This window comes from Cololabis saira, chromosome 21 (genome assembly GCF_033807715.1).
Source record: "Cololabis saira isolate AMF1-May2022 chromosome 21, fColSai1.1, whole genome shotgun sequence".
Lineage (NCBI taxonomy): Eukaryota > Metazoa > Chordata > Actinopteri > Beloniformes > Belonidae > Cololabis > Cololabis saira.
This window is the reverse complement of record NC_084607.1, coordinates 25,695,564-25,718,140: the sequence shown is the minus strand read 5'-3', so window position 1 is coordinate 25,718,140 and position 22,577 is coordinate 25,695,564. Positions and strand designations below refer to the sequence as shown.

Genomic DNA, 22,577 nt, shown 5'->3' with positions numbered 1-22,577 from the left:
AAAAAAGCTTCATCCTTTATTGTTATTTGATAATTAAATAATTCAGGTAAATCAATCAAAATATTATTATTTTTTATTAGTATCAGGATACATTACACTTCTTTTAAGCCTTGAGAGGACTGTCCCCGCTTGTCATAATTCCTCCGTTTCTCTGCTTTAATTGCGCTGGTCCCTGGGAGGAAGTGGTGTAGAGTTTCCTGCCTCGCCGCTGCCTCACAGCCGAGCTGAGACAGAGCAAAGCGACGGGAGCTCAGCAGCGGCGAGACAAGAAAATGGCGATCATGCAGGATGAATGCCTCCCCTCGTAGATGCTGCAGACGCGTTGACTTTCTTTAGCCTTACAGTCGGCTTTCCTTTCCACTCTGTTGCACTTTATACTTCAATGAGGTGAGGCTGCTGGTGTGTTTTATCTGTGTTTGTATGTGTCGAGTTGGTGGAGCCGGGGGGGGTTAGTGGAACAGCCGCTGTTGTTTTAGTTAGCCGCGGCTCGGCTAATGCACGGTGCAATATACACAAAACACACCGTAAAAGCACCGGGGGGTGGAGAAACATTTAAAAACGCACGACTAATCCACATGTGCATTTCAAGGCGGTTTAACCTTGCGCTCGCAGGCAGCACTAACTAGTACTAGTCAACTCCGGCTCGCCAAACTGTATGCATTTTTGATCAAATGTCCCTTGTTTATATTTCTAAATAACATATCTGGTAATTTCTCCATGTATCACCATTTTTTTTTCTTCTGATTATGCGGCGCTTTTACTTGAATCGCTGCATTTGGAGTGGGACCGCGTTAAATCGACGCAGAGGGTACGGCGTAGGGTACGCGGCGACGTGCACCGTACGGCGCGCGTCGCCGCGTACCCTACGCCGTAGGCTCTGCGTCGGTGCTACGCAGAATCAGCCGTGAGCGGTAGCGTTAGCAGCGTGCTACCTTGACGCAGGTCGCTCCCCGCTCGCAGCGCCGTCTCCTCCGACTCTCCGGCCGCTTGCATTCATCAGATTAACGTGTCGACATCAGTATTCAACCGAAATGATGTGGTGTGAAACTTGTCATTAGTGGGGTTTTGTCATTAAAACAAGTGAAGCTGCAGAGTTGTTGTTCGAGCCTGTGCCTTTAGCGCCCTCTGTCGGCGGGTGGCGGCACTGCAGCTGGAGCAGCTCAGCTCGGCTCGCCTGCTTTCTGCGGTCTATTCGCCATACTTTGTACGGCGAGGCGACGACACGGTAAACACGACGCAGTTACGCTGGAATTGAATTATATCGACAGTCACTGTGTGTCACGTGAAAGCCGTGGGTTTTTGACTGCACTGAACAAACAGCAGGCTCGAGAGGAGCCATGTTGGTTAAGCTGTAAGTCGGGCAACAGCTGAGATAATGGCCGATCAGGACCGAGCTGTAACTTTGACCTACACACACACACACACACACACACACACACACACACACACACACTCACACACACTGTTTCTCTCTGTACGTCATTTCTATACAAACGTCCTCCTGTCACCTTGTAGGGCCTGAGCTCACTGGGGCCCTGCTTGTGCATTGCCCTGTTATGCAGTTTATGCAGTTCAACCTGCATTTCCACATATGAAATACTTTTCATAGGGAAATTACTGATCATTTTGAGTTTGTTTGTTTGTATGTATGTATGTGGAGGATAGGTTGTAGCATTGTACACGTAATTCATGAAATGTTAATGGTTAAACTCTTGTATTTTTCCATGTACTCTTATTTTTATTTTTTAACCAGCAACTGTTTACTTGCAATAAACCAGTAATTTGATGCAGACAGGCATTCAGGTTAAATTGAATTTTGCGATTTTTAAATTTGTTTTACAGCAACAGTGTCTTGGATCCCTATGGGGCTGGTTTTAATTGTTCTTTCTATTTCAGAGATTTGGAATTGGAAGCTGTTGCCACCAAAGAAACTGAAGCATCTTAACAGGTCAGTGGGCCTCCACAAACACACACCCGGGATCCAGTGCACATTAACGAGACCTGGCTAGAAATCAACAGAATTTAATGGAACAGTCCTGTATAAAAAGCTGACCTTTTTTAAAGGTGTGTTTTTTTTTTATTTTATTTTTTCAAGTATAGAAACTAAATATATTATGTCATGTTCGGTTGTCAGTAGTTTATAGTCCAGTTGGACTGTGTCAAAGTGGCAGATATTGTCCCTTATTTGTGTTAGTTATGGTAGGCTGTGGAACAGTCATGGGTTTGTATATCAGTAGAGTTGAACAGTGCAACACAACTGAACATACTAATGTAACTGGCTGTAGGATTTATTGCAGGATTAATATTATCATTCTCAATATAATGAAATTAGCAGTGTTCTTGCATATTAAAGTAAAAGCTACAATTTGTATTGGCCTTCTAGCTGATTCTCTGTAGATGATACAGGATCTGTGTCTGTGTGGTGTGCTGCCAAAGGGCTGTATGTGTGTGTGTTTGGGGTTTAGGGGGTGTCAGGGGGGCATGGGATGGGCAGCTCCTGCTTATGCTAGCACATGCAGTTCCGTTTGCGTTGAATTGGAGGGTCTGGGTTGGTCTAGGCTGCATTGTGCTGAGTAAGCTTTGCTGTTTTAAAATCGCTTAATGAGAAGCCCGAGTCCTGATGTTTTGTGTGCAGAGAGGCGTTTGTGCAGCTCTTTGTGTTCATACAGTCGGTCTACATGCAGCCACACAATAGAGCTGTAGCCCTTAACTAGTTCATCATCTTGTTCAAAAGGCAGTTCAATCTTTTCTGTGATTACATTCTTGACCTCCACCCCCCCAGTTGTGTAATTGTAGAAAATGAACAGTGCCTCTGAATGCCAGAAATATTGGAATTTCATTTGAGTGCAACTATTAATGGTTTTTGTTGTTTGGTAAGGTGCTCTGTTATGGTGGTTTGTTTTGGAATGGTTGCTACAGCTAGTTTATGTTTCACAGTTTCCTAGCACTGGGACATATTTTCCAGCTGTGTAAATGTGCATGTGACTGCTGGTAATGCAGTGTAATAGGGGAAAATTATATTCATGTTCTTAGATATAAAAGCTTTTGAATGGTTTTTAATATTGTGTGTAGCAAGCAGTACTATGCAGCTTGAAATCATTTCAGCAGAGTTTTTGAGATTCTTTTAGTGTTGTGTTTATAAAGAAAATCGTTTTACAAAGTTTACAGATGGCACATGTGGATGTTTCTCTAAGAGGGAAAACAATGTCAGAAATCTGGTTCTCTTGCGGCTCTTGTGGATGTTGGATTCCTCAGGTCGAAAACAGAATTCATGTCGACAACCTCTACATTTGAAGTCCATTAGCATGAGTTGAGCAGAACTCTCAGAAACATGCTTGAAAAATGTGTTCAGTTCTGAGGAATGTTATTTCTTTGTCTTTGACTCATCTGTTTGCTTGCTTCACTTTCGGTTTTGAGAGCCACTTTTCAAACGATTGTTCTTTAAACATGCTCTCAGTCTTGCCTAAAGACGGAAAATGCTTTCAAGTGTAAAACAAGATGCATAAAATGACTCCAAGCTGAACTAGCCAAGCTGAGAGTGTTGGGAATTTAATACTGTAGTGCTATAAATTCTCGGGATGTTGCAACATTGCTACTTTGGTGCTGCTTTGGTGGTTGGTGATCAGGCATTTGATCAATGCCCCTTTGAAGCAATTATGTCGCACCTGTCTGACCATGAAATTTAAACAAGTTTGGCACAGAAATTGAGATTATTATTTTTTTTTTTACATTGACCTTCGCAGCCTGAGACAGGCCACGAGCCACACAAAGCCAGTTTCACACAACCAAAAGTCGTCTGGCTGTGTGGGTCTCTAAACAGACTCTAAACCTTCAACTTGCTCCATGTTTAACTTAAGACGGCACCATTCCCTGGCTGTTTTCTGCTAGGGCTATCATATTGCGTTTCTTCAGTTACTTTGACCTGAGGTGAACTGACCTCATTTTCACTGCACCAAACAGATGTAATGCAGCTAGATTTAAGATCAGAGATACGCCACAACTTTGAATTTTCTTGTCCAGGTGCAGATATGTATGTTTAATTAGTCTTTTTTTATTGTCGTTTTAAAGGTTTGACCTGCTGATTCAGATTTATTTTTTTCTCCAAGAATGACTGAATCAGAAATATCCTTTATGTTGTATCAAACAAAAGAAATGAATTGCAAGGGTGCCAGATTGTTCGACTGGTAGAGTTGTGCTCCATATATGGAGTCTTGGGCCATGTTGACATTGACAGCCCGAATTTGATTTTCAGCACGTCTGATCACAATCTTTTTCTGACAGCTTGCGTTAAATATTGGAAGTTTGTCAGTGTGCAGCAAATAAATGGTGTGGCACTATGAGCAGCCGGTATCTCCTCACCAATTGCCCAGCTGTTGGAGCTCTCCTAATTTCTTGTAGGAGCCACTGGCTGGTAAAAAGACAAAATACCAAGAGAAAGGAAATTATGTAAGTGTATCATCTATTAAACGTTTCTCAGGTGGCTTGATTGAAAACATAAATGAAACTACAACCTAGATCAATAAATCTTATCGCCCTATCATGACTCACTGAGCTTTTGTGTGCATGATGGGAAAGAAAAAGATTACCCACATGCAACTACGTCAACTGGTTAAGTTTATGTCACTATGAGCTACTGCACAGGTGATGATAAACATTTACAGTATTAAAACAAACACATTTACAGACAGACTATTTCAATGAAATTATTATTGCAAATAGCTGTATTTTATTAGTTTACTTTTTATAGGTATTTTATGGGTTGACTACTACTACTGTGATGTTAAAAGGTGTTTGATTTTTGAGCGCAGTTCATTAGAAGTGATTTTATTGATAGTGTGGTTATAAAGTATGTGATTGTAATAATTTTACTTTTTTAGTTATTCATATCATCTGTCAGAACTGCTATTTACACAGAACAGTGTTAAGGTTTCAGTGAATTTCCTGCTGCCAAAGTCAAATCAAACCCTTCTGGAAACATTTTCACTTGGAGGATGGTGGTTCAAACTTGAATAGTGCAACAATTTTTGAGAAACAGTTGGACTCCAGGGGGATGAGTTAGCTGTTTATCCTTTTATGTATTTTATACACCAGATAGTTGATACTCGTGTTTGTTTTTTCCAAAATACAAAACTGTTTTGGAGATCAAGACAAATATATCCCCCCCCCCTTTTTTTTTTTTTTAAATTTCAAATCCAGATTTTTTTTTTTACATTCAGTGTTTGTACTTTTGTAGATTAAAATGGGTGCCCTGAAAAAACGGAGCAAATGATAGGCTTATGGTAGGCTGGAATTTGAACCAACATGAGACATTCATCAGTGTGTTTGTGGCAATAAACAAGATAAAAAAAAGTTATTGAACCATTATCAGAAGCTTCTTTTGCTTGGTATTGTGTATTAAGAGCTCAAATGATGTATCAGATTTTAATGACCTTTTATTTTCAACTACGATGTATGGCTGATGATTCAGTTACACTAATTCTGTTATTTTCCCTGTAACAACATTATTTGTTTTCTCAATGATAACCAGTAAAACCCCACAGAGCCTGCGGGGTTTGTGCCTTGCAAGCTTGGACTGGCTAGCTTTGCCTTTAACTTCACAACATTGAGCACGTTTACATGTTTTAGTTGTTGGGATTAAATGTGTTTATTTTATACCTTACAGGTACTACAGATTGATAGTGTTATGTGCACTGTTTGGGATAAAAACGTTAACACCAGTATCTTCTGGCTGATGAGTTTTCTTGTTGTTTTTTTTTTTTTAAACTGCTTGTTGTGACTGTGCCAAGATGCATTTGTCAACTGGGAGGAGGACCTGCTGCTGCTATGTGGATGATGTGTATACTAGCTGGGGCCAGGAAAAAAAAAACTGAGCACATTGATATTTCTCTACTGGAAATATCACATGTTGCAAGGTCAGATCCCCCATGCCTTTGCTGAGGCATGGGGAGTTTGTGAATAGGAGATACTTGTTTTTCTATTCATTGATCAATTAAATGCACACAGGGCCTCCAGTGTTGACTCTGTGGGACATAATCATGAAATTGATGCAAATGATGTGCAAATAAGCCACATGACTACCTTTGAGGTTTGTTGGGGGAGAGAGACATGTCAAGTTTATGGGATAGTGTTTGACTGTATGTCAGGTGCAGGTCTGTAAAATCAGCTACTTCCACAATGCTACAAACCCAGTCACTACAGTTTCCTTCAGTCTTTGATTTCAGCATTAAATCACTGCTCCTACTGCATCTTTGACTGCAATAGTTAAGAACCCAAGCTTTCTTATTACTTGGACTGCAATATTTAAAAATCCACACATTCTTATTTCTACATCCGCAGAAGCACAGATATGGTTTATTTTTCAAGTGCATCAGTTGTATTTCACAGCAGGCACAGAGTTCACAAAGGGGGCAAATGGGGATCAGCAAAGTATCTTTACTGTGAGTGAATATCACAAAAGCCTAGCTTTAAATTGTGCTTTTGAGTACAGCCAGTCTCTGAAGTTTATAGAGAAATCCAGAACAACGTAACTGAGCTGTAACTAGGACATGTGGTTAACATTTACTGACTGTTTTTAAAGCTATTTTAAATCTATTGCTTTCTTCTCTCCTAAGGTAAATACAATTTATATCCACTTCAGTTATTTAGCTCTTTTATGAGGTTGTAAATAGAAAAACGAGTGACTTATTCTGTCTGCTGTTTTTCATACATCTCACTTCTCTCTCTCTCTCGTGTGTGTGTGTGTGTGTGTGTGTGTGTGTGTGTGTGTGTGTGTGTGTGTGTGTGTGTGTGTGTGTGTGTGTGTGTGTGTGTGTGTGTGTGTGTGTGTGTGTGTGTGTGTGTGTGTGTGTGTGTGTGTGTGTGTGTGTGTGTGTGTGTGTGTGTGTGTGTGTACATATACATACATTGATGGAAAACCCACAACTATGTGTTTAACAAAGGACCTAACTGTCCAGATTATTTTACCCATTTTAAAACCTTTCAAATATCATGGATGTATGGAGAGCAGTCTATCTTGAGCTGTAAAGTGATGTGTAAGTTGTTTTCTAACCATCAAGCCAGGCCTCACTGAGTTGTAAATATAATTGCATCTGGCCTTCATTTACACGCAGAAAATCATTCCTGTCAGGCAGATTGCGCCTTGGCTTCGGTTCGAAAGAGGGAAAGCAGTTAATGAAAGGGATATTCCCCTTTTCCTAGTTTATTTGGGATCTTTCCTCAACAAAAGTTTGTCCATACAGACTTGGGACCTGGAAACTATGAAAACCTTTTTTTGTTAACTTCTTTTCATTGATAGTTTTTTGCTCAGTTCATTTATTTACGTCTTTATATTCCTTACATACTTTCTGTATGAAACAAGCCTAGGTAAATGCAGGATTTTGATTGTTTGGAATTAGCTTTTTCCCATTATACTTAGCTTTTTGTTAGGATTGTGGTTGTAGCCGGAGGCTGGGGTCTTTGAAATTTTATCCAGTGTTCATTTACAAACATTTTTAACAAGCATTTTTTAGTTGTGTAAGATAGTTTTGAAATTGATTTCTTTCTTTTTATTGCTATCTGGTAATTAAATAATATGGTATATGCTTCCACTAATTCCTTTGTAAATGTTTTGCTCTTTATCTTCCTTTTTGGCTTGTGGTATCACCCCCTCCGTCCGTCGGGTTGTGGTTGTCTGGTGGAGGGCAATTGATGATTGATAAACGTATGCCATCCGCAGTGTGTTCGTTGCTCTTCAGGGGGGTTCCTAGAGTGGTCTGCTTTCGTCATTTAACCCAGAGCCATCTGCTGGAGCACTTGGGTTGAAAGTTGAGGACCTTTTTGAGCTGCTTTGTACTGTTGCAGTAGAAATTAGCATAAAAGTCAAGCGGGAGGTTTTTTTGTGAATGATGCCTCCTCTGAGTTTTAGTACCGCTTTTTAAAGGAAGTGTTTGTTTTCCGGAAGAAAGAGTTAGAAACTATTCAAGTGTAAACTTGAGTGCTTGCGTGGAGTCATATCCGGTCAGCAGGTGATCCTTCAGTGTGGCCCAGGATCCATTTGTATTCATGCTGTTTTTAAAGAGGCCACACGTGTGCCACAACAACTGTGAATCTGACTTCAACAATGAGGGCTGAATATGTCTTTTTTTTCTTCTTTTTTTTAAGCGAAGTGCATTGACTATTCAGTTTGAAAACAGTGCAAGAAGTTTCTTTTAACAGTTAATTAAATGTGCTGATTAGGATAATGATCTGTTGTGGTGTTGGAACTGCTGCATCAAAGGTTTTTTTTGATTGGATCTCGCTGTTATCGCTGGATGATGGATGCTTATTTAATGCGCGTTGGGTAATATAAACACAAGGCGTGTCATATGTAAGCTTGTGAGATGAGGGGAGGGAATACGAGTTGGAGACGTTATCCACGAAACATAAGGAAACCGGTGTGGGCGTGTAGAATGACGTATTATCCTTACATCAGCAAGATTTATACGCCGTCAGACAGGTGTAATTTTCAAAACAATGATGAACGAACATCGGGGTGAGCGTTTTTTTTGGCCAAGTTTTGCTTTTTGCAAACCCCCGGTTTGTCATTTTGGTGCCCAGTTGTTCAAACAATGGGTTCTGGACATGCACTGGTTTATGGCGTCCTCGGCTCCAAGGATGAGTCGCTCGGAGATCTCGTCTCCCCAGTTACTCATATTGCAAATTTCAATTAAAAAGTATAAAACTGTACTCGACTGCAACAACCCTTTCCATGTAAACTAGCATCTGACTTCCCAAATTCATTATTGACATTTAGAGTGAGAAGATATATCATTTGTAAAATAATGGACTAAAATGTATTGTTTTTTTTTCCCTTTTCCCTCCCTTTGTGCTTGATATTGGGCATGTTGATATTGGGCATGTTGATATTGCTATAATAAGCATTACTTGGTCTGGCAATGCCATGTGTATATAATCAATTTCCAAAAATAGTTTGCCAAACATTCACTTTTTAAATTTCATTGTTTTTTTTTAATATATATATATATATATATATATATATATATATATATATATATCTGTTCAAAATTGTATTTTACTGTAGAGCTGCATGCAGTATGTTCAATTCATGCCTGTCTCACACCTGTATCATTGTAAATGTTCCACTTGTATTGACACATTTATAATGTAGGGTAATACACATTTTAACATATATGATCATGATATTAAGGAGATGATGATTGCAATTTTTTTTCTCTTTCAAAATGAGGAATACATATATTCGTGTGTGTGTGTTTGTGTGTGGCTAATGCTGTGCCGTAATCTCATCATCGGATTATACAACAGCCTGTGGCTTTCTTCTGCAAGTGCAATGGTCTACATTCAGGGCCAGTGCAGTTAAACTATACACTCGCTAAGAGAGAAAACAGCCTAAAGGGACAGAAAGTGGAAGATGTCAGTTTATATAAAGATGCACAAATGGTAATTTTCCTGGTGGATTTACTATCCTGTGGGGCTGACCTTTTGTGTTTCACAGTAGCGCATTTACCATAAAATAAGATATAATTCTTTAATTTACCCAAATATTGAACCAGTGCAATAATTAAATTGTGTATTAATTGGCTTTCTTTATGTTCTTACACAAGTATAGAGTTATCTATGCCAACCCTGCTGTGGGTAGTGTTTGTACATGTGCACTGTTTGTGTTGCTCTGTACTTTCTTCTAGGAACAGTACTGCAGACTATGACCAGATGGTTACATTTAGCTTTTTCTTTGTTATTGAGCCAATTTTTTTGTTTTTCTTTTCTTCTTTTTTTGTTACAGCTAATCGCTGGAGTTCAGTCTGAACATGTATAGACTTTTATTGTGGTAAAATGTGAAACTACGTAGCCCTGTGGTCTGTCCACTATAGCTAATCATTCACTATGTAGTCCAGGTGTTTATCCTGTACATTGCAACATCCACGTCACGCATACTGGTTTGGGCAACATAAGACCATTTTATTTAACCACCACACCCGTGCGACAACACACAGCTGCATACGTGTTGTGAGAGAGTTGCATGTGTAAATGTCCCTGAGGAGCACATTGCAAATGTATGTTAGTTGTAGTCTATCATCTCGATTCCCTGTCTCTGGAGAGTTCAAACATTCAATACTTATTCCCACAATTGGTCAGCTATATGCATTCCTCCATGCTACTGCCAAAGGATTCAACTACAGTGAGAACATGACTGACAATGAAAAATGAAGTGGTGTGTTCCATGACTTGATTAAAAACAGGTCTGTGGTGTTGGGCAGGGCGCTGAAAAATAAACTACAGCAACTACATAGTGTCCACTGCATATATTACAGACATTGTTGGTCTATTTATTTATTTATTTGTACAGGTTAATCTCATTGAGACATGGTGTTGTACAAAATAAATTTATATCACCATAGAATTGATGTAAGTTTTTTTTTTTTTTTTTATTAGTAAAGTTGCATAAAAATTGACAATTTTTCCCCATTATAATTTAAAGCAAGGAAGAAGAAAAAACTCAACTGGTCAAATGTTTGCATGCATGCATAAAAAAACAACAACTTTCCATGAATGATTACTGAATCTATTGCAGGGTTTCAAAATGTTTACATTTTTATCCATCCGCAGTGGCCACAGCAGTTCAGTTTAAAAACTGAAATGAGGTCTGCAGCACATTTAAATTACTGTATTCTAAAATTAAAAATGTTAATGTGGCTGTAGTCTGTAACCACTAAAAAGTACACTACGCCAGAGAGAGCGGTTATTTTTGAACACAACGTTGAAGCCTGTGAGTCACCATGGGAGTGTGCGATGTCATCTTAGCTCATCAGTATTCACTGCTCAGTGATCAGTATGAATGGTACTTGGAATTGAATTAGTTGAAAAGCAATCAAAAGAGCAGTACAATGACTTGTATTCTCTGTTCTTGGAAGGATGCTAAATGTAAAGAGGGGAAAAAAACTAGTTTCCTGAGGAAACTGGCTGTCCACCATTCAAACATTATACCCTGATCTGTCACAAAACATTTTTTCAGGATAATCAAACAATAATGAAGTGGCAACGCCTTACCCCAGATTTTTTTGTGAGCACTACCATTTAGTCTTCAAGAAGCCAAAACACCACTGCAGCATATTTTCTTAACACGGTGAAGAGTTTAAACGACACAAAACTGTTTAAATGAAATGGTGGTCTTTATCAAACATTACTCAGTATTAGGGTTTAAGTGAGAGGGGTGTGTGTGTGTTTATAATGTATGATTCATGTATGCCCCTAAATTAAGTAGTCTCAAAAAAACAAAACAAAAAAATCCGGTAGGCGGTACTGTAGTCAAACCCTTTTTTTACTAATATATTAAAGTCTATCCCCGTTTTCTTATATACTCAAACACAGGGTGGCTATCAAATTAATAACCTTGCTTATCTGGTTTCTTGGATAGATACAGTTGCCCCCACAGTTTCTACAAATTCACTTCTCTACCAAATGAGTGCTTGTATAACTTTTATACATGGGATGGCTTTGGAGTACTGTGCTCTTCACTTCTCGTTCTGAGGTAAACTAACCCATCATTAAGGCAACTTTTCCTATGAAGTCCAACTATATGCAGTGAAAGCAAGGCTCTCTATTTCACACAGTTCACTTTCATTGCCGGTGCACGTTGCTTCTTAGAGGTCGGGAGTTTCTTTGGTGCTTAAACTTGTGCCATATGGGACTTTTTAATGTGGGCTAAGTGGATTCATAATGTGCTGAAAGCCCCACATATTCAAAAACTAAAAAAACTATTTTCTTAACAAGGAACATCTCCACCAGCCTTGATTTTTTGTTTCCAACTTGGGGCGTATCAGAAACTATTTGGCTGTCCTGTGTTTGGTATCTACACTTTTAAACACCTACATCCAGACTTTTTAACACCTATGATTGATGCAGAGCCAGCAGCTCGAGTGTGCCTGTCAGAAGTGGTACTTTTTAAACTTTGTCTGAAAAAAGTGGCGTAAAATTGACAAGTGAGGAAACAAATTACTTTTAAACCTGCTGCCATGTATAAAACATGGTGTCACACAATGTGATGCGATGGCGACCCCGAAAAGACTGCTTTTCTTTTTTCCCTTCTTTAAGGCTGCTTCAGTTAGACTAAGCGATGGATTCATGAGTATATGACTGAAAAAAGAAATAAAGGACTGCTCACCACTTGAGCCATTACTCAGTTGAAAGCCTTAAGAATTGCAATAGTTGAATACATCCGGCACCAAGTTTAAAGCCAGCCTTGGCTGGTGCAGATGAACTCTGTGGTGTAACAGACCTTGACTGTGGTTCGGGACAGGTCTCCCCAGCGGCTGATCCAGGATATTTCTAAGCCGTGTGGCAGCTGTGTGCTCATGTTGTACAACAGTTAGATTTACTGAAATTACATCAGTCCATTGATCCAATTGGATAATGGCAGAGAAGTAGCACCACAGAAGCAACTACTATGCTACTGAGTGGACCAGTAACAGTTCGTAGTCCATTAGAGTGCAATTTGAGCATTACGTAGGCTCACTAAAATATTTGCCCCATTCACTCTAAAATTCAGACCAGTCTGCAAAGTCATAACAAATTGTACCATTCTCGTATCCATGAATGCTACAACACCGCAGTATTAATGTTTAGTTTATCAAGGCTGCCATTAGGGTTATTAGAGTTCGGTCTTTACTCTAAAAGTTTCCCTGAGTTTAAGTTGAATTTTTTTCTCATTCAAATTACAATGAAATTAAATGGCGTATCTCCTGTTGTTAACAGGGAACACACCCACAGAGGGAAGAACAGTGGATGGAAGAGAGAGAGAGACAGAGAGCGTGACAAGGAAGGAGGATAAGATACAGGTGTGAACAAAAGGTAAGATGTCATGAGGGTTTTTTTTGTGTGCTTCTTTGTCCTTCCATGGCAGGAGTTGATGTGACTACTTGTTTCCACTAGCAGGAGTTCAGGGTAAATCTGTCAGACGGGACTCTAGGGCCGACCGTCTCCTCGGTCCCTTCGGCCACCGTGTCTCCATTACTCTAGCGCCATACAAGAACCGTTGACTGATATAAGATAGCATAGTAGACCACTAGGTGGCGGTAATGTGCATTTTTTGCTGTTCACAAACTGCCAGCAGCATAATACGAGACGAAAATGAAGAAACACGTAAAAAACGAATGCTACCGGTACTTTTTTTAAAAACATACACTGTGGTCGACGCGATTGAGATTAAAAGAAATCCCCTGCCAGACCTTTTATATTGTTGTAATATGTCACCAAGACCTGAACTAACTTGTCAGTCTATCCATTGTTTTTTGTACTCTCTAACTTCATTAAATGTACTCGTTGCAAAATCTCTCTGGTGCAAATGCTACAATTTGTGGTCGCATGATTTATGTTCACACGAGTGCTGAATGTAATCCAGATCAGCAGAGAATGCCCCGCTAGGCCAACCTGAGTCCCTCTCCTGCTACAGGGCTGTCTTTCACCCCCGTAAAGGTTCCTGAAGGCTACTTTTACAGGGCCATTCCTGGTAATGGAGACACGCACAAAAGGCCCTGAAAAATCTACCTGGAACTCACGCTAGTGGACACGCGCCTAATGTTAATGGTTACAAAGTAGAAATATCAGTCAAGTGAAGAAGCCATAAACCAACAGCTCAGACGCTCATGCTAGGGCACCATGTCTTCATTATAGATGTCTTTACTGGGTAAGTAATCCCAAAACTAGAAATCTCTTGGATCTGGAAGGTCAGCAGTGGTGGTTGTAGAAGGTTAATGAAAGGAAAAACAATGGGTGTTAACACCATAGTAAAACTAAGCAGAGGTTGGAGATATATGTAGCCTACTGCTCAGAAATATTGTTTTCCCAAAGCAACAGCTGTCACTTTAGCATGTGACTCTTTTAAGCGCAAATGCAACCTAAACTGATTTCTTAGTTGGGATTGTGGAAGCAATGTTTGTTGTGCATACAGCTGTGACCAGTTGCATTAGTTTCAAAACAATGTGCATGGGAGGAGAAAAATGAAACTTTCAACTAATTCACACATACTTAGCCTGTAAGAACATGTCTCTGCTGTCTGGTTATGTCCTGCAAGTAGTGTTGACTTTAAGCACATTTAATGGAAGAAACACAGAATAGACAAGTTCCAGCATTTAAAAAAAACTGCCATAGTCATGTTTAATGTTTTTTTTTCTAAATGATTGGTTTACATGAAAGAAACAAGTTTTGTTTAATGGTGTTGCATGTTTAACACCAAGAAAAATTAACTCATTTTTAATTATGGCCTTAAAACTGTTTACTTGGATGGTCTGGGTTCTGTTACAGAATTTTTGTCCCAGTAGTTGTGTGTGTGCGCTTTATTAAAATGGCAGTTCTGGTGCCCTTTGGCATGTGATGTAGTGGTGTTTTTCCATTTGAAGCTCTTAGTTTCCATTGAGTTTCATTAGTAAGAACCTACTACAGTTACAATGAAAACAGTCAATGCTACTGCAGGCAGAGGTCCATCTCTGATCGTGAAATGTTATACAACATTTTTGAGTCACACTTGATCAAAAGTGTTTTCATGGAATAACATTAGATTGTTGAGAGGAAATCGTTCTTAATATGTAAAAACCAACAATAAGTGGTATTACATGTTTTGGGAAACAAAAGCAACAATTCTAAAATTGAGACAAAATAATGCTCATAGACTTTATAAAACAATGGGCAAAACATTGGGTCACATTACCCATTGGTTTCTGAAGAGCGGTTTTGAAGCCCGTTTTTCTTCATCTGGGGCACAGTCATATTGATTCAGAAGCAGATGGAAATGCGGTACGTACTGTATGATAATCAAAGTTAGCTTTGCTCCCAGCTCCTTTAGCTGATGCCCGGCGAAAAATCAGCAGAGCTGCCCTCAGCCCAACATACTAAATGTCGTTTTACGCAATCTTTACTCATCATTTTTAGTAACTCACTGAAGCACTGGCAGTTTTTTTTTTTCTTCCCTTTTTTTAAAAATGCTTCTGTTCATTATTATTACAGCAGCATTAAACCACGCTTTTCAGTCATCTTTAATATACATGGCAAAGTTGCTATTAAAATATAGTCAAGCAACCACACCACATCCCTTTTGTGGTGTGGTACCGTGGGAATCTGGTAGCATGACAGGATTGGATGTGGTATTACAAATCCAATTCAAGCGTTTACAGTGCTACCTCATGATAGAAGTAATCTCGAGGCACTTTACAGAAAAAGTAATGGAGTGCAATAAAAATACAACCAAATACAGTTCAACCAAATTACTATCTACTAATTACTTTTTAGTTAAATTAACCACTGTAATAATGTTAATTCCAGTTAAATAACATTTTGTCAAATTCATTAATTTTATTCAGAATAGTGCAGTTTCCTATAAAGCAACCTTTTTAAGAAAACCCACACATCCCATTCCCTTTGCTCCTGTAATTGAGGGAAACTCTTTTAATGGGTACAAATCTCCAGCAGAATCAGGGTTGCAGAGGAGAGTTTTGCTGCCCCAGCCAGCAGAACATTCTTTACCTCCAGACGACTGAGGGAAATCCTGTGACCTCAGCATTTAAAACATAAGCCTGACAATCTACTAACAGAAGTTACATTTGAATAATCTCTGGAGCACTTAAAGCAGTGATTTGGGTGAAAAGTCACCGTGAAATAAGATGAACTGTAAAACCGCATGTAGACCTGAAGCCTTGTTTTTTGACCCTGGTGTAATATTGGTGTATTTGGTGGCGCACCTTCAAACCCCTCCCAAAGATGACGCGACAGTGGTTAACTGAAAACGTGCGCTTATCTGCTCTTGCACACACTCCAGACCACACATGTAATCACATTCACCACATGCTGTTTTGATAGGGCTATAGACGCACACTTGGCACACGTGCACCTGCATTTATTGCGTCGGGTTAATCTTGCAAGAAATGAAGGAAGTTCACACAGGAAAGATGCAGACGACATGCCTTCACTTCCTGGTTTCCTGTAGACTCTCTATTCAAAGGTATTTGCATAGTTGAGAGACACTGGTATGTACTCCTTTCGCTGGTAGAAACTTGCTTCGTCAAGCCCAAAGGAACTGGGAGTGTTCTGGGATTAGAAGTGTTTAAAAAAAATAATTAAAGAAAAATTGCATAAGAATCGTGAAAGAAGTTGAACAAGTTGATTTGTAAAACAGCTAACCAACACAACTGACTCTGCATTACTAAACTTGCAGCAAATTGTGAATTGGTAGGAAAAAACAAGGACCTCCTGTTCTCTGTACCCACTCATTTTTGGGGGCTTGACAAAAAGATTAGACTAGATGCAGACAATAGAGGCAAGGTATCCCAAACCACCATGGCATTTTTACATAGAAAATGAAACCTGAGTTGTATAGAGCTGCAACGATTCCTCGAGTAACTTGATTACAACAGATAATCGAGGAATTTCCTCTGCCTCGAAGCCTCGTTTTGATTTAAAAAAAATAAATTTAAAGCTCTAGTTTCGCACTGATTCTTTTTAGTGCGACATGCTTAAACATAAGCGACCCCTATAAAGCGGAAGAACACGGCGGTGCGCTTTTTGCAACGTGTGTGAACAGTTTTGCTGTACATAATGGCAGACGCCGGGACCAAAAACGGTGATGGCGACAATGAGCAAAGAGAAAATGTCGAAGGTGTGGGATCATTTTAAATAAAATTAAAAAAAAAAAAAAAAAAAAAAAAAAAAAAAAAAATTAATTTCCTCGTCCACACTGAGTAGGAGCTCTTGGTTCAGGTCCCGGTCCACAGCCAAGCATTGTTGTTTAAACATTGCCCAATTTAAAGGCAGTGTTTAAGAATATTTTTAATACTTTAAAGAAATAAAGTCTCACTTATTTTTTCTAAGTATTAGGAAATGTTAAGTTTGAAGTAATTTTATTTATTTTACTATTTAGTTTACTATTTTGCATACCATGTAAATAAATGTCAATTTTTCTGTTAAAGGAAACAAATTGGTTTTTATTAATCTGTCTTTCTGATTGGGCTTTTATTAAGCAAAAGTAAGTTTTATCCAATGAATTGATGGAATATTCGATAGAATAATCCATTACCAAAATATTTGATAGTTGTATAAAGATCTTAAAGTTGTGTAGGCCTTTTTATTTATTTATTTTTTTAGACTCAAGTTGTGCAATCCATTCTACATTTTAAGATACCTTTTTATTTAATAAAATATACGTTCAGTATAATGATGCATGCATTTATCATATGGGAATGGAGGAAAGCTTGTTTATAAATGCAGTGCAATACTTGCAGAAAGAGTTGCCGCACTCTTATTTAAATAGATATTTAACAGTAATACTTAATAAATGAGGGCCGTTCCCTGTTAACCCTGTTAATAACCTTTTGTTTTAAAGACGCCTCTCAACTACAGTTTTCTTTGCAGAGACTTGTTGGAATTGTGGCTGAAATTTGTCCAATTTAGTTACAAACTGATGATGATTTCATCTTGAATCTGTGATTGCTTTTAATCTAATCAGATTACATTATAATACTTAGTTTCATGTCCTTGTTTTACGTCTAAAAGGACTTTTGCTTCAAAATGCGTTTTATGTTGTTTATGCACCCCGGCTAGTTGTCTACACATTGGTTTGTTTGTTCTCTTATCATGTTGGCTAGGGAACAGAGTGGTTGCTATTTGAACTGGAAATATATAAATAGACCTGTCTACTGCAGGCAGGCAGAGCGAGTTAAAAACACTCCCTAAATTGCACCAAGAAAAGGTCAGGAGACGAGCATGCACACTTGGTTTTAAATACACTGTTCTATTTTTGCTGGAGGAAATTATTCTCTTTACACTGCTGATTTTCAAGGTTTTCGTCTCTTTAATGTTGACCTCCTTTTTTTGCTGTTTTATGTCTTTCCTGTCCCTCAAAAATGAGAGTAAAACACCCTATTAGATGGGCCACTATGAGTAGGTGACTATTTGGTAGAAAACGTTCACTTCCACAAGCTCTAAATGTGAAACACTTGAACTGTACATTAGCTATGCAGAAATACATGCACTCGTCGACTGCAGCGTCTGCTGGCAGCATTTCAAGCGCAGGTGTGCAAATCAGGGAACTAATCAGTGTGCTGAAGAGACTAAAGTGACAGTAAAATTCAGACCATCAAGCCACTTCAAAATGAAATAACCTACATAATGTTCTGGGTTTCATTTAGAGGTTTGACACACCAATGTTTAAGTGTATATGAGAATTGGAAGTAAGGCTACAATTAATGACTATTTTGACAGTCGATTAGTCAGACTATTGAAACGACTAGTCGACTAATCGGATTATGAATCTCTATGATTAGGATGTGCTAATTAAAAATAAAAGTCAAGGAAGATGGACACTTCATTCAAAAATACATGAATTTTGCATCTGTTCACAATCGATTCATATTTATTTCGAGCAATAAACATAACATAAGTGACCTGCGTGCAACATAAAATTAAACAAATACTGTTTATCAGGTGCAGGTTCAAAATACAAATTAATTCGTCAACACTCGAAAGGGAGTGGGAAGAAGAAAACGTATTTAATCCCACCCCTGTTTCTCATTAACAACTTGACAGATTTTTTTTTTTAAGGCTTCCTCCTGTCTCAACATTTGAACCAAAACAATGAACAAAAGACCTATATCAAATTATAATAAAACATTTTCTACAGTTCACCTCACCTAAATTCACACACATCGTGGCTGTGAAATGTAGAGCCATTTCATGGCCACAATGCGTGCAAATCCAGGAACAATGTATATAGTAATATTTATCGTTAACCGTTAACTTATATTTATAATAAACCGTTAACTTATATTTATAATAAATACCAGCAATGGTAAGAGTAACAATACCAGAAGGTAATGGACATAATGGACATATAGTACATACATACACGTCAGTGATTGTCAGAACAACAGTACCAGAAGGTAATGGACAATACAAACTTACTAAATGAGGAACAACAATTACACAAACATTTCAAGACCGAAGTTGATTAAACAAAGTATTAAAGTCAATTAAATTAAACAATTAAGGTCACTGTTCATGTCCTCACTCATTCAGACCTGTCGGTGAAGACTAGTTTTGGAGATGGACTCGAGACTTGAGCTGCAGCAACATTGGTCTGCATTCTGGGCACAGGTTGAGTTGGAGACATCTATTCTTGATCCGTTTCAATGAACATGGCGTTGTATAGTTTTAGCAGAGAAAGGACACCAGCTGCAGTCTAAGATTGTAGAACTGTAAGTTTCCCACTGAGTGATTCATAGCAGAGGAAGTTGAATTGCATCAAAGTCTGCCACAACAATGAGTGGGCCCACCTGAAGGTATGGGGAAGCATTAGCCGGACGGGCCAAGTTGCTTAGCACTGACTACATTTTGTTAAAAATAGAAACATTACACAGCACAGTAATGATGCCGTCTGTAGTTTTTTTTTTTTCCAAAAAACACAGTGTCCTAAATTAATCTTGTAGTTCATGTGTGATCATAAGGTTGCCAGGAGAACGAAGTCCTTCTTAAATTCAAGTTTAATTTCAGTTCTGGCAAATAGGACGTGAGATCACAAACAGCACTGGCAAAAGGGTAGCTGACAACGAAGCCAGCATAGCTGTTCTCTACCAGAACATCTTAACACCCCGTATAACATTAAGTGCTGTGACTGCTCGGGGTTGATGGGTGGACAACATCAAAAAAAGCTTGGTAACCTTGTTATTTTCAGGTTTCAGAACTTTTTTTTCTTTCTTTCTTTTACTGACTTAACCCTTTCTGCTGTGAAGGGATTTCAATCATGTTGCTCTGTTTTTAGGGATTGCAAAAGACGGAAAACAGTCTTGTCTGTCTTGGACTTTGAATATCAGACACTCACTGCTCCTCTGTGACCAAAAACAAAAGTGCTTCTCTTATTGTTGACACGATGACAACACATGAGGTGCTATGAGTCACAAGAATGTTTTTCAAATAGGCCTCAGATGCACAATTGACTTTTCATGTCTTGCGCTCTTATTGGAAACTTTAAGATGGATTACAAAAGTATATTTGAACCGTAAAACATTTGTTAGTCAATGTTATGACTGGTTTATAGACTTTGTATCCCTGAAATGTTGTGATATGTGCACAATATGACTAATTGGCACACTTTTTCTCCTCTCTTCATACAGTGCCAGAGCATACCGAGGCAAGACAGTTATTAATCTAAACCACACACCCCCGTCCCCACACACAATATACACACTCACACAAACCTGCACACACATACACTCCTCAGCGATGCCAAGGGGGGCTGATCAGCCTGCTGCCTGCTCTGACAAGCCCTGCCTCCTCACCTCACACCCTTGAGGCTTTGCTCACTGAGCTTCGACCTTTGACCTCCCCTCTGTCGACCTGGGAACCAAAGGTCACCTGTTCTCCACTAAACCCGGGGACGCCCTCCTGCCCAACCAGGAGTTGCAGCCACCAGAGGCACTGAAAGGTAAATGGTGAATAATGTAAAAAAGCACAAATATTGAAAAATGTTTTATTCTGAATGATGCTGCTGTGGCTTCAGAGTGATGGCTGCACCGGATTGGATCCAAAATAGATTTTTAATAATAAATGGGTGATCAAAAATGTGAGTGGGTTACCAACGGTATTCTGGTAGTAATTAATATGCCGTAGGGCCCACCAATCATTGATTGTGAAACTCTGATAGCGGTTAAAGATGGCTGGCTGTGGGTTCTAGGTTAATTTTAGCGTCTTAGGTTGTTTTGTTTTTTTCTAGTTGTATAGCATTGGACATGTTAAGCATGTTAATGCTGTTTAAGTGTTGAAGTGAGGTTGTTGGGTTTTTTTTTTGTCATCTCAGTAGTTGTTTGATTATCTGCAGTTATTTGAACTGGTACACAGATGGGTACCAGTACAAATATATTTGGGTACTTTGTACACAGAAATCTATGCTTGATATGGGGAATCTTTGTGAGCAGCCCTTCAATCGATGCATCCCTAATTTTGATCCCAAATCCTGTGTTACTGTGGTTAAGATTGTAGCCTCCATGGCGTGACAGTCTGGTCTGCAAGTTGTAAACCAAAACTGAGATTGGTAGACTGACATGAGACTTGAAGCTTGACACTTTTAACTTCTCTAAGTACAGAGGTTGTACAAGTTTGCCTTGAGCAAGTTTTGTGTAGTCCTGTGGATGAAGGAGATGCAAGTACTGGTAACTTTGATGACTCAAATTATTTTGGGATTGTGCGTGCAAAGAAATCAAATGTTATTGGACGGTGTATGGATGTAAATAATCGCAGATGCGATACCCTTATTTTTGCCAGAATCTGCACATATTTTTGCTGCTGGTATCATAATTAGAACATTAGTGGATGACCAACTGTATAAGAAACTTGTGTTCAGGTATCAGCATTGTTTGTCTACTAATAGTTTTACTTGCCCTTCTTTCCTGAAACTTGTGTGACTTTAACTCTCTTGTTTTCCCACGTGGTTGGTTAACTCCCGTTGGATTGACAGTTTGTTCCAGCTATTTCTAACATCTGCTCACTCTGTTTTCTCTCTCCCTCCAATTCCCTCTAACTCTGTTTGACAGTCTCACTCTCTCTGTTTCCAGGCATGGCTCCCATTCGGGATTCCGTCAGCCATTCTCCTAATCAAACAGGTGAATAGAAACTACCCTCTTATCTACTTGTTTTCTGTATTTCCCCCTTCCGCACAGTCTTTCTTCAGCTGTCTGTAGAAAGAGCCTGAGTCTCGACCTTGACTTCCAACTTATTGTAGTCATGTTTGATCAGTGAGACGAAACAAATGAGTGGAAAAAGTGGGTATCAGGAGTTGCAAGGGGAGACTTGGCACGCACACAAAAGCAATGTGAGCTGTGGGAGACACCTTTAAGTTAGGTAGACCATGAATAGGCAGCTGCTTTAACCACATCTTTTGAAATCACCCAAACTTGATAAACTTTTGGTAATGTTGTCAAACGCTGGTTGGGTAATTCATACTAACATAAAAAGTATGATTCTTCGACAGCAGATTTTCATATTCAGTTTTGCAGTAGAAAAATTGCTTTTCTACTTCAGGAATGTGGTTTCAGTAAATGGCAGGGATGCAATATTTGAAAAGATTGAAGTTAGTGTAACACTGAAGGTTGACACTTTCCACATGGACCCTTGCTACATTTTCTGTGGAGGCTTCATTAAATCTGTGCTCTCAATAAGCCCCCTCTCCGCTTATGTTTGTGATGATATCAAAGCATTTCTGCTTCATTTGCTGTTTTGTGAGATTGCATTATCCCTTTTTTGCAATCTGTTTTGGTGTTTTTGTTTTTTTTCCACCTCTTTTTCTCCCTCCCTATTTTGATAACCAGACACGGTACATTTGCCCCCAATTTATCAGTGTTATCTCCAACAATATTTGATGTACTCCTTCTGTCCCCAGAAATAAGCTTTTCTTTCTTTGTTGTGATGATTGCTGTCTAAAATGTTGAGCTTTGGATTGACTGGCATGGCAGGATGTTTACTTTCCGTTTTCCTGGTTACTGTGTTGCGTTCTCTGACTGGTTGCTTAAAAAAAGTGTTAGTAGCAACAGTATAGTCTTCCTGAAAAC

At 39.0% G+C, this 22,577-nt stretch overlaps 1 protein-coding gene across 3 annotated transcripts in view; it reads left to right on the top strand.

Annotated features, from left to right (window-relative positions):
• Nucleotides 1-229: 229 nt before the first annotated feature.
• LOC133421362 (trinucleotide repeat-containing gene 6A protein-like) overlaps nucleotides 230-22,577 on the top strand; it is a 47,420-nt gene continuing 25,072 nt past the window's right edge. For 2 of the 3 annotated variants that reach the window (XM_061710887.1, XM_061710886.1), the window contains exons 1-5: nucleotides 230-387; nucleotides 1,897-1,948; nucleotides 12,748-12,843; nucleotides 20,148-20,458; nucleotides 21,585-21,632. In XM_061710887.1, coding sequence (XP_061566871.1) covers nucleotides 21,587-21,632 — 46 coding nt within the window. In that variant the 5' untranslated portion in view covers nucleotides 230-387; nucleotides 1,897-1,948; nucleotides 12,748-12,843; nucleotides 20,148-20,458; nucleotides 21,585-21,586. Of the gene's footprint in view, nucleotides 388-1,896; nucleotides 1,949-12,747; nucleotides 12,844-20,147; nucleotides 20,459-21,584; nucleotides 21,633-22,577 lie in introns of those variants that run through there. The other variant, XM_061710888.1, reaches the window with a different exon arrangement.